The sequence below is a fragment of the Mesoplodon bidens genome, assembly GCF_964165515.1.
Source record: "Mesoplodon bidens genome assembly, chromosome: 10".
NCBI classification, from domain to species: Eukaryota; Metazoa; Chordata; class Mammalia; order Artiodactyla; family Ziphiidae; genus Mesoplodon; species Mesoplodon bidens.
This window is the reverse complement of record NC_138172.1, coordinates 53,385,871-53,403,001: the sequence shown is the minus strand read 5'-3', so window position 1 is coordinate 53,403,001 and position 17,131 is coordinate 53,385,871. Positions and strand designations below refer to the sequence as shown.

The window sequence follows — 17,131 nt, the reverse complement described above, 5'->3', positions numbered from 1 at the left end:
CCACTGTGCCACCAGGGAAGCCCCTCTAATTGTGTCTTTGTGTGTTCAATATTTCTCCAGGGTTTAATTGCTCAGCCCTAGATGTCTAAAAGGCCTGTTGATCATAGAATCTTGGCTTATTATTATTGGGGCGGAGGAGAGGAGGGATCTACAGGTCTTGTCCAAATTCCTCATTCTGTTGTGAGGAAACAAACGTTTGTTTTTAAGGAGTTGTTCAAGGTCACACAATGACCTTGTTCCCATTTTTTTTCTAATTCTGTCTCTGTGACTCTTCGTCTGGATGTCTACACAGACTGATTTGTTAAAGAAACATACTGTTATTAGATAACCCATCAACCGAATTGGTTGACAGTTCAAAAATATGTGACATAGAAATTCTTATTTATATTTACTTAACTTTTATTACATTTGTGTTCAACTGTCTTATTGAGGGTAATTGTATTCCAACACTAATATGTCTGGAAAGTACATTGTTGGATGGGTTACTTCTGCAGCGTCCTCTAGACAACTGGTTCTCTATTAGCTTGAGGTCATCAGAAACTTTATACATTGGTCCTTCCTATTACATTTACTTGAGCTTCTTATCCTTTTTCTAACACTGTAGTCATCTCTCATCAGAAGCTTGGAAGGCAACTTAACATTTGAACCATGAACACATAATTTACCTTCTATAAATGGGTTTCTTTTAAAAGCAAATAAGCATTCTTTCTCAGCTGAGTTGAGTGAAGAGAAGCATATGCTGTGCTGTACAATGTGTAGCATACAGATATGCCTGCTATAACAGTTCTCTTGCAGTCTTTTTTTCTAATAGAGTACTTTATTTGCCAACAACTAAATATTGACTATACTTCATAAAGTATGTGAATAAGCTTTATAAATGGAATAAGCTTCACATTAACTTATTTTACATGAGTTTTAACTTCATTTCTAAATAATTTTTAATTGCAGTGATTCCAAATACTTTCACTGTAATCAGCTTGTCTGGTAGTGATCTGTGAACACCTAAATGCAAAAATAAGTCTGTTATACAAATTGCAGCCCCTCCCCAATTTACCTATACACTTAGGTTGATATAAGCCAAGAATACTATATAGTATATTCAGTGCCAAGAGCAAATAAGTTTCCTTTATTAGATCCTAATAAATTCAGTAACTAGTCTGTTTTATGGCTTGACTTCTGTGTACTTAGTTCTTTTGTTCTTTAATCACAGAAAACTGAGTGGATAGACATAAGATTTTTTATTTTAAACTGGTTAAGTACTGTACAGAAGTGTTAGGAGACTATAAATAGGGTGTGAATACTTAAAAGCCTTTGAGACAATAGCATCTATTCATATATGATGATGATAAGTATTCATTTGGTCATGCATACTTTGGGTTAATGCCAATAGGAATGGTGTTTACTTATATATTACATAGCTTCTTGGGTTATGTCATTGATTATTAATGATAGATTGAAAAAAAACTTGATTCCATTTTCAGGAGAGTAAAACAGCACTGGTCTCCTTAAAATAATATTTTTTAAAATAGCAGAAAGAATTTCACAATTTATAATGTATGATTAACCATCAAATATGTATCAAATAGAATAGTCACTTCAGTATTCTATTCTCAAAATAAGTTCATTTAAAACTTTGCTAAAAATATCTGAGTTGTGTATATATTTATGTTTGAAGTACTTATTGGTAGTAGTAAATTATCCTTGTTTCCTATTTTGTCTTCATAGCATATAGCACTTTCTATATTGTGGGCTTAATATTGTCCATGCAGATACCCTTTGTGGGATTCCAGCCAATCAGAACAAGTGAACACATGGCAGCTGCAGGTATGAAAAATATTTATTTTCTTTCTTCTAAAGAATCTGTGAAGGTATGACTGGCTGATCTTCAGTGGAATGAAGGGTTCTTTGGGGGTTTTGTAGTTGTTTTTAATTTTCATCATATTGGTTCTAAAACATCACCACTATAAAATATGAATATCATAGAGTTTATGGAGACTTTCTGATATTGTGTTCCTAAAAGTTCCTATCTTGCCAGCTGTGACTGTTTTGAAAAAGCAAAACATCCTTTTTTGCAAACACTAAATAACATTTGCTTTGTATAAATTAAATAGTGTATTTGTACACTGAGTTACTGTATCACTGAGTTTTCATTTTACCAAATTTAGATGGAACATGTCATTTTTATGTTCCGTACATCTCACTACAATATTTTATCCATATCTACTAACTGGAATTAATGGCTTTCATATTGATTATAAGGTCATATAATTCCTCTCCCTAAAGCAGAGCATTTTACCATCATTAATCTCGGTCACAAATAACAAGATACAGTGGGAGATCTGTGAATAAAACTTTATCAGAGATTCTCCACACAAGGTGCATGATCCATAGGAAGTCTGTGGGTAGTTATTTTGTTTATAGCATTTTATAAATATCAGTATATTTAACTTTCTGAGATGGTGTTCCATAGCTTTTATCATCAGATTCTCAGTAAAAATCTTGAACCATCTCCACCCCCCACCCAACTATAAACAGTAACCATATATCAGGATTCTCCTGATCCAGGTCATTTGTATCCTTCAGTAAATCTGAGAATTATTTTTTTAATGATGTTTCTTTATTTTTTTAAATTTTTTTCCTAGAAAACATATTGCTAAAATATGGGACAAAGGGTGGAATTTAATGTGCTGAATAGGCTTCAGTTACTGAATGAGATTTTTCTTGCCTGGTCCGTGTATGGGGAGTCTGATCATTTTGAAAAAAATATGTAACAGAATTTTTTGGATGTATTAATTGGTTAACTGTCATTTGACAAAGGAAATGTCAGATCAGATGACTAGTCTTTGATATGAATGGTACAAGGTATTCTAAGAAGGTCTGCCAAATTAACGTTTGTAAATGTCCTTGGTAAAAATGCTTTGTTGATTACTTATATGAACCTTTTCTTTAATTAGGTGTCTTTGCATTGCTGCAAGCTTATGCTTTCTTGCAGTATCTGAGAGACCGATTAACAAAACAAGAGTTCCAGACCCTGTTCTTTTTGGGTGTATCACTAGCTGCAGGTGCTGTGTTCCTTAGTGTCATCTATTTGACTTATACAGGTAGGTGTCATCACCTGTAGGATATGAATCTTGTCTCTAGGTTATTGCAAAAGGTAATTCTTTTTCAAATTTTGTACATGTTCCATTTATCCTAGTAGGTCAAATATTGTGGTTTCTTTACAAACTGTATGAAAATAATAGTCAAAGGTTCTAAAATGTGAATAGCACTACAAATTTTGATTTTTTTTTAACAGTATCTTAATTTTGCTGCTTCACGTTCTGATAAATCCACTTTCAAGCATCCTTCTCTTGATGGATGAATAGGCCCAAAATGTATAAAATTCAAAGCTTCCAGTATTAACAGTGCAGGTTTACCCTCCCTTATGTACATATACTCTATCTCCTGATTTTAAACAGTCAACCATATCAGTTTCAGTCTGCTTCTGGATTCTGAGTTACTTTCTAATCCTGACTTTACTAGTTCCTAGAAACAAGTCAAATTCTTTCTGAAGGTATGTCAAATTAATGTACCAGCCTACGTCATAAAATCATGAAGAATTAATTGACAGGAATAAAAGGCACGAATGTTTAAAATCATCTTTGTGGACTTCCCTGGTGGCACAGTAGTTGGGAGTACACCTGCCAATGCAGGGGACACGAGTTCAAGCCCTGGTCCAGGAAGATCCCACATGCCGCGGAGCAGCTAAGCCCATGTGCCACAACTACTGAGCCTGCACTCTGGAGCCTGCGAGCCACAACTACTGAAGCCCTCATGCCTAGAGCCCATGCTCCGCAACAAGAGAAGCCACTGCAATGAGAAGCCTGTGTACAGCAACAAGGATTAGCCCCTGCTCGATGCAACTAGAGAAAGCCCACGTGCAGCAATGAAGATCCAACGCAGCCAAAAATAAATAAAAAATAAATAAAATTTTAAAAACATTAAAATCATCTTGGTAATTTATCTAAATTTGGCATACTGGACACCTCTCACTTTTTAAAATTATCCAGTGCTATCTTAATATCTTAGCTTTATTTTACTAGTCAACTAGAGGTTTAAGAGAGAATTGGAAAACATTCTACAGTTTTATCTGTCAACTTGTTGTGTTTCTTTGGAAATGTAATGTCCATGGATTTTTTTTTTATTTGATCCCTAACCTTATTTTATCTGACTGCCAGCTGTGTGAAATAACGTTGTCACCTATTTTTTAAAAAACAAGAATTCTTTTAATATTAGCTTAAATTAATCCATAATAATCAATAAACATAAAAACAGTGAAAAGGCGGATTAATTTCCTCTACATTTTTCCTTCCAAGGTTACATTGCACCGTGGAGTGGCAGGTTTTACTCATTGTGGGATACTGGGTAAGTGCAGATAAGTTATTTGCCCTCATGTTATTTCCCTTTTGTCATCTGTTCTTTATTGTTAGTATCTCTGTCAGTACCTGGGCAACATTTCTAAAGTATCTAGCATGTACTAGTTTAGTAAATGTTGTATTTTGTCTGTTATCATACCGGTTTGGAATTCACCTTCAGTGTGATATGTAAGTCACATTTCTGTTCATGGGCAACTCCTTATTTTAGTTTTATTTGTTAAAACATTTCAGGTAACGTGTGCCATTTTAGTAATTGATTTTTGTTTTTACCAATGTATTCAAAGTTTCCATCTGTTAGTAATATTTAATTGTTAATCATTAAGGATAGATGCTATGTTATAGCATCTGTATGCCGTAGATATGAAGACAAATTTAACTTTCTTTTTAATACCACATTATCTAAGTTTCTTGATACTTTTTAACCTATCAAATAAACTAGAGAATATTTGTTGTGCTTTTTAAGAGTGCTATTATAAAAAGAGTTAGTAAAAATAATTTAGTTTTAAATTAGCTCAAAAATTTTTTATCTCTAGAAATGTTTTCCTAAGGATAAGAAAATATCTCTTGGTGATAATTTACTTCTCTCCCTTGATTCTGCTATTCCATCTTTTTTGTTACTCCCCATGTGGCCGAATAAAAAACCTACCACAGTTTATTGAACAGGCCTGCCCTTTGGTGTGACACCAAAAGGGCTCTTGCCCATGACTAATTAAAGGGCATAAGCAAATTATGTATGAATGGCTGAAGCTAAAAGACACAAACTTCCAGAGATCAGCTTTGCATCACCAGAGTTTGAGGGAAAACCCCAGTTGTAGAAGTTAGTTATTCTGATTAGATTAAAATCCTAGGTTAAATTTTTGTTAGTCATACTTATTCTTGCTTTCAGACTTTAACTGACCACTTTGGAATTTCAGGGAAAATTTGTCCTGTCTTTTCCATTTCCCTCACCAGCCTCTGTGCCATCTCCTTGTTAAGAAAGTTATTGTGGCAATAAGGTATCTTATCGGATAAGGTATTTCTGCTAGTAATAAGTCCAGAAGATAGTGAAACTCGTTGATGCAAACTTAGAAAAGTACTAAGTTAAAACCGCAAAACAAATTCCTATTTGAGCAAAGATTTTTGTGTTAGAAGTCAGAGCCACCACTTTTATAACTGGCCTTAGATCATTCTGATTTTAGGAGGGGCATATTGGTTTTGCTTTTAACAGTGTGTATCAGATTTATTTCCACTCTAGCTGGTTACATTGGAATATACTTTTAAGCAAGAAGAGGTAGGGATAGGAACCATATCTACAATCAGAGAAAGTTTATTCATCTAAAAGGAACTCCTGTTTTATCATTTACTTTTAAATAATGTTAACTTTTTTTAATACCAGGTATGCAAAAATACACATTCCAATTATTGCATCAGTGTCTGAGCATCAGCCTACAACTTGGGTATCTTTCTTCTTTGATCTACATATTCTTGTGTGTACCTTCCCAGCAGGCCTGTGGTTCTGCATTAAAAATATCAACGATGAAAGAGTATTTGGTAAGAGATTTTTAATAAATACTTTGATTTATTTATTTTTGTTGAGGTTATCACTGCACTTTAAAGTTTTGTTTTTCTTTGCTTGACTCTACGCATATTTAAGATAACTTTCCTCTCTTTGCATAAGTGCTTAACCAAGAAAAATTCAGTGAATTTGCATTATATATACTCTAATTATTAACTTTTCATTTTGGACTAGTATATAAATTTTTCATTCAATTTATTTTCTGAGAGGTTAATGTAATTATAGTCTGTGGCTGAGAACTGGAAATTATAACTGTTGACAGAATAGACTTGACTTTATTTTCTCAGTTAAATCCAGTTAAGTAGGAGGAAGTTTGCAGGGGCATCCATGATCCAAATTTCAGTGCAAAAGTACATTTTGTAATAGAATAAGAATCACCTTTAAGTAAACACCCTCTTGACTGATAGATTTGTGTAACTTCCAACTTACAAGACTTAGATAGACAAACTATTTTAAAGCCAGTGTTTAGGATCTGACATTCAAAATATAAATGGACAAAATAAACAGATACCAAACACTTTTATGTAATTCAGTCATCACAAGAAGTATGCTGTGGCTGTTTTGCATTTGATAAAACCTGAAACTGAAAAAGCTTTGTAATATGCACAGGGTCACACAAGCAAATAGTTTGTGCAAGTATGGGTCCTGGACCATTAGAGACACTCAGAAGTTACTGTTCCAGAGTGAAGTCAGGAGAGAGAAAATAGCATCTGCATAGGTTCTAACCAAAGGATGACACTCCTTCTTTTCTGGTTTCTGTAGGTCAGTGGACTCTGGATAAGGCCATGTTAATATTGCATCATTCAAAAAGATTTTAGCTTAGACATATTGCCCACTCATGACTTAGCAGTTCCAATCCTAGGAATATACCCAAGAGAAGGAAGTGCATGTGTCCCATAAAGGACATGTTTAAGAGTATATACATAGCAACTTTATCCATAATAGCCCTGAATTAGAAACATTCCAAAGGTTATCAGCAGTAGGATCAAGAAATTTTTATGTATTTGTACAGTAGAATACAACACAACAATTAATAAAAGAATAGCATGGGTAATTAAAAGAAACCAGTACAAAAGAGAACATTTTAATATAATTTCATTACTATGAAGTTTAAGAATAAGGAAAACTAAATTAATTGCTTTAAAAGTCCAAATAGTGATTACCTTTTTGGACTTTTAAGGTAATAAAGGGGGGAGGGGGAGGGGAGCAGTTATTGACTGGGAAGAGGCATGAGGGATTCTCCTGAGGGAGGGATACAAATGTTCTGTATTTCGATATGGGTGGTAATTACATAGGTGTGTGCATATATAAAAATCCACTGAGATAAACAATATGGTATAATAAATGTATTTTTTAGTCAGGAAAAAAAATGTGAATTAGCTTCAAATGAGTCAGGCACTCAAATGACTCAATAACTTTGTAAAGTCATACAGCCTCTAGCCAGAAATGATAGAGCCTTTCCTTGTGGTGAGCACATTATCTGGAAAGCTTTGACTATTGGAAATTACTTCCAATTTTTTTTTTTTAAGTTTCTTGGCAATAACTTTATAAGTTCCTCCTTTGGTAATAAATTATATTCTTCTCATCCCATTCTTACTTTAAAGCAGGCTTTATGCCAGATACTGGCACAGACTTTTCATAGACTTTATTTGATTCTATAAACTTAACTGTGCCTAATAATACAATTCACCAAACATGTTTTCATCTGTCAGTTAACGTATTTTTCTAATATGTGATGCTGTTGACAAATAATGAATTGTCTCATTCCCCATAGTAGCTATAATTAAACTTGAATCATGATATGCTTCTCTAAACTGTTGATATGCAGTGCTTATTTTGTCAACACTAGTTATAATTTGTAAATATGACTTTTAAATTGGTTAGCATTATCAATTTAAAAACAATTAGGGCTTCCCTGATGGCACAGTGGTTAAGAATCCACCTGCCAATGCAGGGGACACGGGTTTGAGCCATGGTCCAGGAAGATCCCACATGCCGTGGAGCAACTAAGCCCATGCGCCACAACTACTGAGCCCATGTGCCACAACTACTGAAGCCCACACACCTAGAGCCTGTGCTCCGCAGCAAGAGAAGCCAACACGGTGAGAAGCTTGCGCACTGCAACAAAGAGTAGCCCCGGCTCGCCACAACTAGAGAAAGCCTGCGTGTAACAACAAACACCCAACACAGCCAAAAACAAAATAAATAAAATAAATTAATTTTTTAAAATTCCTCTTTAAATAAATAAATGAATGAATGAATATAAACAGTTAGCCCTTTTATGTTTGTCTGTTTTTAGATTTTGTTTTAAATAGTTTTAGTCAGTGGAGTTTCCTGGGACCCTTTTCTCTTCTGAAGTGTTACGAGAGAACTTGTCTTTGCAGTTGCTCTGTATGCCATCAGTGCTGTCTACTTTGCTGGCGTGATGGTACGGCTGATGTTGACCTTGACCCCAGTCGTCTGTATGCTGTCTGCAATTGCATTCTCAAATGTTTTTGAGCATTATTTGGGGGATGACATGAAAAGGGAAAACCCACCTGTGGAGGACAGCAGTGATGAGGATGACAAGAGAAACCCAGGAAATTTGTATGATAAGGTGGGAAATCTAAAGTAAGGCCTTTAAAATTTTTATGTGTTTTATTTTTCCACTACAGTAAGAACTTATATATATTATGAAGGGTGATTAAACAAGAATTTAGGCAAACTGTGACATTTCTAGTTGGTCTTAACTGCTTGCCTCAAATTTTGAATCCTGGTTGGTCTTTTCACTCAGAAAGCTGGTGCTCTACTAAACTACATAAAATTTAGCGCTATAAATCCCTCTGAAACTGTGTGCAAAGTGCTTATCCTTGAGGTCCATATTCACTGTAAACTTTTAAAATATTTGGTTGACTGAATAGTGATTCACAAGGGGAATAAGTGCCTTAAAAAAAAGTCTCCAGTTCGTTAGCACTAGGTGGCTGCCGATATAATAATGTTACTCACTTTTAACTTCTCAGCTAACAGCAGGATTATATTTGGTGCAAGTGTGGAAAAGACTTAGAATCAGAGCACTTGTCTTGGATGACATAGTAAACTTTATTAACTAGATTTTTAAGGAGCAATAAGCAATGAAGCTTCGCAGTATACGTATTAATTTTGAAATTTTCTTTCTTTACTATGATAGGTCCAATATTCATACAGATTAGTGCTAATAAGGCACATACCTGCTTTTGTGTTTGTGTTTGTTATGTTCTGTTTTGTGGTTTCTTAATAACTAGCCTTGCAATTTAGAACCTCTGACTGTTCTCTGTTCGATGAGGTTTTTGTTTTGTTTTCAAAAATGTAATCTTGATTTTAACAAGTCTGTTGGTTTGGGGTTTGGAAATTAGAAAACTGATTCTGATAATGCAGTTTTTTCCTATACTGAAGTCCTACATGGTCTGGATTATAGCTGGACATTGCTGTTTTCAGGGTGAGGAATTCAGATTTTTTATGAGAAAAGGTGGCCAGCATGAGACCATTTGGTTATCCCCTTTGTATTTACATAAAACATAAGGGCAGTTGAGTTTGAAAGCAGCTTCTTACTGGAGATTTTTTGCTCTGCAACCTGCTGCTGGATTGGGTTTAGTTCCAGGAAGCCTTCTCATTCACATTTGACTTTAGAATCCACCTTGATAATTTTTAGAAAATGTTGTATGACCCACACGAGAATTCCCGATGGTTATACATTTTCCTTCTGAAAGAATTAAATTGATAGATAACATTCTCCCAACTTCTCCCTTTTGAGTGTCTTAATGAAAGCAAGTCAAATGATGAATTTGTCTCATCAGTTTTTTTGCATTTCAGGCAGGTAAAGTGAGGAAGCATGTAACTGAACAGGAAAAAACTGAAGAGGGATTAGGTCCTAATATAAAAAGCATTGTTACCATGTTGATGCTGATGCTGTTGATGATGTTTGCAGTCCACTGTACCTGGGTCACAAGCAATGCCTACTCCAGCCCAAGTGTGGTCCTGGCCTCTTACAATCATGATGGGTAAGAAGACAACTTGACTACAAAAGGATTTTATACCTACCCTTTTTTCCTGTCTCAAAAGATAGAATTCAAAGATGTTTGTGAGGCTCTGCATTTGAATCTGCTGTGCTTTTCTTGTGACCTTTCCCCTGCCCGTCCCCTTTGGTAGAAGTAGGTAATAATCATTGTATTTCATGCTCTTTTCCAAAATATCTTTACATACATAACATACACATTAGTCTTAAAGTGTTGTGCTTGGACACAGAGCATCATCATTACCAGGAAATCCTTTAGAAATGTAAATTCTTGACCCCACCTCAGTGTGTAGAATGAGAAACCTGGGGGTGAGACTCAGCGATCTGTGGTTTAATAGGCCCCCCTGGTGATTCTGATGCAGCTACAGTTGAAGAACAGCTGGTTTATGTACTGCAACCCCGCATTCCCACCCCAGCTTCTGCTTCACTTGGGTGCTCATTAGACTTGCCCAGTATCAGGCTCCACCCCAGAACTACTAAACCAGAATTTGCTTTTTTACAAGATGGCCTGGTGGTTTGTATGCATATTAAAGTCTAAGAAGCACTAGTCTAGCTCTTTGTTGATCTTTTTTTTCTCCCTACCATGGAGGCTTTTAACTACCATCCTTAAACTGTGAAATTACTTAGTGGCCTGGCATCTCAGGGTTTTAAGTTACCATCTTCACACTTCTAAGATATCATTTAAAAGAATATTGTGATTGTTTTCAGCACCAGGAATATCTTAGATGATTTTAGAGAAGCTTACTTTTGGCTGAGGCAAAATACAGATGAACATGCCCGAGTGATGTCTTGGTGGGATTATGGCTATCAAATAGCTGGGATGGCTAATAGAACTACTTTGGTGGATAATAACACCTGGAATAACAGCCACATAGCACTGGTAAGAATTTGATCAACAAAAGATCAAAAGTTACAAACCTTTATTCACTACTTAGCAATCAGACTTCACTTGTGATTAAGTAGGAAAAATGTGGGTGAAAGTACTCTTTGCTTGCTGAATTTTGAACATTCTTCTCTACATATTTATTCAATAAAGTGAGTTCAAGGTATGCTTATTTTGTTTTTAAGAATAGAATTTAAGTATCATTCAGAATTGTAGGCTGTTTGCTGAAGAATTAGGCAAAATCTGAAACTTAAAATATTATATTTGTCTTGTATTTTCCATTTCATAAGTTAAGAAAAGTATTTGCAAATATGTAAAACAAATGCACTGTGTTTTATGGGCATGCAAATTATGTTCACTCTAGCTATTAAATAACTAATCTATGTTAATTAAAGTAATCACCTCTCTGTTCTTTAAAGATTTTAAATAGATAACTGGACGTTAGCCAAATGAGTTCTCTTTGTATTAGTGTTGTAACTAATCATTAGATGTTTAGTAAACTGAAGAGAAGAATATATTTGTGCTAGCTAGATGGATGGTCATCCTCGGCCTGAGGTTATGAGAAGTTCTACTTCTTTTAAGCTTGCTTGCTTTCATATTAAAATGTTAATTTCATGAAACCTAATTATTAGCAAAATATTAGAGCATGTATTTCTGATTTTGACATTTCTGCTATAATTGGTTGTAGTAAGTAAGGTGCTTATAAATCTCAGTAAATCTGTTGAATTCATAGCAAATCATTTCTATAAAAAGAATTCCATGTAAATCAAACTCTTGAGATGCATTCCATCTTAAAGTAAAAATGTGCATTCATTTTTATTTTTAGTGTATTTTGGGACTAAGTACACACATTCTCATTTTTTATTCTGTAGGTGGGAAAAGCCATGTCTTCAAATGAAACAGCAGCCTATAAAATCATGAGGAGTCTGGATGTAGATTATGTTTTGGTTATTTTTGGAGGGGTGATTGGGTATTCTGGTGATGATATCAACAAATTTCTCTGGATGGTTAGGATAGCTGAAGGGGAACATCCAAAAGACATTCGGGTAAGAAACTAGGTCGTTCTCGGTGTGTGAAAGACAGCTCCCAGTAGCCCTCTTACCTTGTTAATTGCATTGTATTTGTTTTCATTATCCTATCCCCCAAATTAGTTCTTCAGTCTGACTTTACTGTTTATTAAAGATACCATAAGCATTTTCCCAGGTTTAAAACCTTGGAAACTCGTACCTGGTACTTCCATTCTCCCCTACAAAGCAATCCCTTGTCAGAATTCTTGCCTTTACTCCTTACAGCCTGTCACTTCTGCCCTTTCCATTTTCATTGCTTCCACTCTGGCATTGACCCCTATGCTCATAAACCTGAAATAGGACAGTAGCCTTGAACTTGCTACCTTTGCCTTAGTCTTGTTCCCTCTCCCAGTCTAGCATGACATTGATCATGTAACTTTCCAGCTTTTTTTTTTTTTAAGCCTTCATTAGTTTAAGGAAAGGGACCTTGAAACGAGACAGACATGAGTTGGAACTAAACGCTGCCACTGTCAGCTTGGTGCTATGGGCAAGTTGTTTTTCAGCCAGTCAGCATTATATGCTTCGAGCACTAGGTCTTATTCTAGGTTCTAGTGTTATAATGGTGATTACGGCTGTTTCAGTTGATCACTAACAGATGCCAGGAATAATTCATTTGTAGTGCTGTTATGAGAATTTATAGTAACATAGATGAAGCCTCAGCCTAGTGGCTGGTTTGAAATAATCATAATGATGATTGAAATAATGAAGCAGTGGTATGAAATCCAAACGCTTTCGCTCAGAATGCAACCCCTTAATGCTTCACTTTCCTTTGCTGGCCTCTTGTCCTTCTATCACCTTTTTCCACTCTGTCAGTCTACTCTAGCCCATGAAACTTGCCTCGTGGTTTCTTCCCTTGGCTCATCTGACACACGTGTTTATACTCTTTTCTTCTTGTAGTACCTTCCCTACCACAGATTAGTCCCCTCTCCAGAAGCCCTTCTCTGGTGCATTATCAGATCACATCCAGCATGGTTTGTAGGTAGATTCTGTTGTATCTCTCCCACTCAGCTGTGAGCTCAGAGAGGTTGGGCACCCAGCATTGTGGTTTACATGGTGAAGGCACAAAAGATGAGAGTAAGATTCACTGCTGATCCAGAATAAAAGAATCTTTTGGGAAAATGTATGAATGTGTTTTATGTGACAGGGATGAAGTTGAGTAAAGCCCCAGATTTCCTGTTTCAGTGTAAATGCTGTGACATTTCCCCTTAACTATGATTAATAAACAGTATTACCTTGTGTTAAATTGGTCTTAATTTAATCCTCCTAGTATGTAATTTTCATTTGTGCATTTGCTTTAGCAGTGTTAAAACTGACGTGGTAGGGCTTCCCTGGGGGCGCAGTGGTTGAGAGTCCGCCTGCCGATGCAGGGGACACGGGTTCGTGCCCCAGTTTGGGAAGATCCCACATGCCGCGGAGTGGCTGGGCCCGTGAGCCATGGCCGCTGAGCCTGCACGTCCGGAGCCTGTGCTCCGCAACGTGAGAGGCCCGCGTACCACAAAAAAAAAAAAAAAAAAAAACTGACATGGTAGATCCAGGTTATGCTTTGAACCATTTATATAGAGAAAAATCCTAAATTCCTATGCTTTGTGAATAGGTAATTTACACATTCACATGGTTCAAAAAATAAAATATAAGGGATATACGGTAGAAGTTTACACCCTCCCACCCCAAGAAGAGGAAAAGAAAAAAGTCCATGGTAGTCTCTTACTATTTTCTTATGATTCTTATTGAAGCAGATAACTAGTAGCAAAATACACACCTTGTTCTTGCTTTTGTTACTTCACAATATATTGTGGAGATCTTATGGGGATCCTTCTTCATTCCTTTTTTTTTTATATCTGCATAGTGTCTTCCATTGTGTGTGTGCACCATGATTTATTTAACCTGTCCCTCTTAATGGACATTTAGGTTGATTCCAGTTTTTTAATCTCATAAACAGTGGTGCGATAAATAACTTTCTACATTCGTCATTTTGCCCACATATAAGTATCTCTGTAGGATAAATTCCTAGATGAGGAATTTCTATCGATGGTGTCAGATTAGCCCTCTTAGAGGTTAATTCATAAATTTGATGAGCTCCCAATAAATATTCCTACAGAAGTTTTCTAAACATTCACCTCTCAACTAAAGAACTGGTTTTAAAAGTTCATATGGAAAAATAAAGAACAAATTTAGTTGGCCTACCTGATACTAAATCATGGTATTGGCACCTTTTTTTTTTCTTAAATTATTGAGGCTTTATTATAACATGGTTTAAAATCTGGTAGAATTAATTAATAATCGCCCTCCCTCACTAACAGACTATTGTTCTTTTTCTCTGTGTTTTCTTGGATACTCTTATTTATTTCCTATAAATGATTTCTATACCGAGCTTTAAAAAATACCCATGGGGGCTTCCCTGGTGGCACAGTGGTTGGGAGTCCGCCTGCCGATGCGGGGGATGCGGGTTCGTGCCCCGGTCTGGGAGGGTCCCGCGTGCCACGGAGCGGCTGGGCCCGTGAGCCATGGCCGCTGGGCCTGCGCTTCCGGAGCCTGTGCTCCGCGGCCGGAGAGGCCACAGCAGTGAGAGGCCCGCGTACCGCAAAAAAAAAAAAAAAAAAAAAAAAACACACCCATGATAGTTTTGTGGGTTTTTTAAGAGATGACATTAAATTGATCAATTCATCTTCTGATACTATGTTTTTTTGAGATGTAACTAAATATGACTTTATGAAGATACCTCAAAAGTTAGTTCTTATGGGGAAATGAAAAGGGGAACCTGTAGCTTTGAATTGGTTGTATTAAACTGACACAAACTTCTGGATTCTTTCCTGTAGGAAAGTGACTATTTCACCCCACAAGGAGAATTCCGTGTAGACAAAGCAGGATCCCCTACTTTGTTGAATTGCCTTATGTATAAAATGTCATACTACAGATTTGGAGAAATGCAGGTTAGTTACATCAATTTTTCTATAATCTTTATTCAAAGGAATATTAAGTAGCCTTGTCTGACTCTAAAAAACAGGATAATGATGTTTTGGTTGCACTGTAAAGAAAAATGTGCTCATCTAAAGATTCTTTTCTCTATTAAATTTAATTTCTGAAACTTGTATGTAAAAAACGAGGAAATATGTTTTAGATCGAAGATTTCTTTCCAGAATTGTTAATTAACATAGGCTCAAATCCATTCTTTGCTTGCCATCTCACTTTTGACTTGATGCTTTTGGAAGACCGGGGAGAGGTCTTCCAGCTGGGAAACAGTGTGATCTTAAGTAGTTTAACTTCACTGCCTGGTGGGGGAAAGCCTGAAATTAAAGAGATGAACTATTTAGTCAGTTCACATATTCACTGTTTCCCTGTTCTCCATTACCACAGAGAGCTAGGACTCTCTGGGTCAGAGTTTTCCCAGAAAATTGGAATGATATGGTACAAAAGATTAAGAGTCAACAAAAATGAGTGAATGGGCAAAGAGGCATCATGGCAAAAAGAACAGGAAACGGACTGTCACAACACCTGGGTTCCAGATCTGGCTCTGTCAGGTCACGTAACCCTTGGACAAGTCACATTCTCTCTGGACTTGTTTTTTTCCTTGTCTGTGTATAATGGGGGTTGGACTGATGGCTTCTATGATTCTTCATAGCTCTCAGATTGCATGACTGTCGTACCAAGTTACACTTTCATACTAAGGTTACATCAATGGCAGAGGAAAAATTGCTTGTTTAATGTTATACAAATACCAGGGAAATTTTATACAAATACCAAGATAATGTTTCCACATTATTCGCTTACTCTACTGAAAAAATAGACAAAAATTTTACTACCAGATTTAGGGTTTTGTTTGTGTTTTCTTTGAAGGCCACTGCCTGGTCTCTAAACTCATGCTAAGAAAGAAGCAACTTAAGCCATAATAATTAGCTACCTCAGAAAATGGGTGAAAGATTAGTTTCTCTGTTCACTAATGAGAGCATTGAAGGACTTTTTTTTTCTGTCACGTTTATCAAGAGCTCTAAGCCGTGCCTCTAGCATGCATTCATTTTGATGCCTTTCCCTACTTGAGAATAATATGTTTAAGACATGAAGTATATAACTTTGCTCTTGTATAGAGCAATAACAAGTTATTCTCGCACTGGAGATTTGGTTTTTGGTTTTATTTTTAAGTTGAATTCATTTAAGTTCTGTATGGCAACATAAACTTAGTCTGAGAATTTCTTAAAATCTTCTCCCGTCCCTCCATTTTTTCCTCCTTTCATTTTTGGTTAATCTTCCCATGATTTGGCTTGTCTGACTTCCTTTGTAGTTCCCAATTTCAGGTTGGTTAGCATCACTGCTTGTGCATTGATTTAACAAGTAATGCTGGTGAGATAGAGCCACACTGAATAAGGTAAAGTCATCATGCAGCTTACATCCTATTGGAGGATATAGGTAATTTTAAAAATAAATAAAAACTTTAGCAACAAACACTATAGAGTAAAAGAATAAGGAGTCAATGGAGGAGACTTCGCAACCATCAATCTCAAGAAAATATTTTCCTGAAGGGATGGTATTTGGGCTGAGACCAAAGGATAGAAAGGGACCAGCCATGCAAAATCACTGAATGAAGAACTTTGAGGTTGAAAGAGTAGATAGTATAGTGCAAGGCCCTGGGGCAGAAAAGCAGGCCCTTCTGTGTGTTTTCTCTGAATACCTATAAGAAGGGCTTTAATGGATTTCATTTTGCTATTTTGGTTTTTTTTATGCCTGCAGGCCGTTCATCCACTCTAAGGGTTCAGTGAAACTCTAATTCTGATGTATTTAGTTTCTCTCTTGCAGAGTTTTTCCTATCTGGTTAGCAACATATAAGAACTGTTACAATATATTGCTCTGATTGTGTTTTCCTAGTTTAAAAGGAGAAAGTTTTACTCTGCTGCTAACATTTACTACCTTCTAATATTGCAAGCTTTCCAATATGGTTAACATCCAATACTAATGTCACTTTTGCAGCTGGATTTCCGTACACCCCCAGGTTTTGATCGAACACGTAATGCTGAGATTGGAAACAAGGACATTAAATTCAAGCATTTGGAGGAGGCCTTTACATCAGAGCACTGGCTTGTAAGGATATATAAAGTGAAAGCACCCGATAACAGGGAGACACTAGACCACAAACCTCGAGTAACCAACATTTTCCCAAAACAGAAGTATTTGTCAAAGAAGGTGGGTGCC

The 17,131-nt window shown here is 36.1% G+C and overlaps 1 protein-coding gene across 1 annotated transcript in view; it reads left to right on the top strand.

The window, feature by feature from the left end:
• Positions 1-17,131, top strand: part of STT3B (STT3 oligosaccharyltransferase complex catalytic subunit B) — a 100,771-nt gene that overhangs the window by 78,972 nt on the left and 4,668 nt on the right. Inside the window, exons 6-15 of the mRNA XM_081246969.1 lie at positions 1,726-1,824; positions 2,955-3,101; positions 4,356-4,404; positions 5,791-5,945; positions 8,355-8,566; positions 9,799-9,986; positions 10,709-10,880; positions 11,756-11,929; positions 14,767-14,880; positions 16,910-17,122. Of these exons, the coding sequence (XP_081103095.1) occupies positions 1,726-1,824; positions 2,955-3,101; positions 4,356-4,404; positions 5,791-5,945; positions 8,355-8,566; positions 9,799-9,986; positions 10,709-10,880; positions 11,756-11,929; positions 14,767-14,880; positions 16,910-17,122 (1,523 nt within the window). The remainder of the gene's footprint in view (positions 1-1,725; positions 1,825-2,954; positions 3,102-4,355; positions 4,405-5,790; positions 5,946-8,354; positions 8,567-9,798; positions 9,987-10,708; positions 10,881-11,755; positions 11,930-14,766; positions 14,881-16,909; positions 17,123-17,131) is intronic.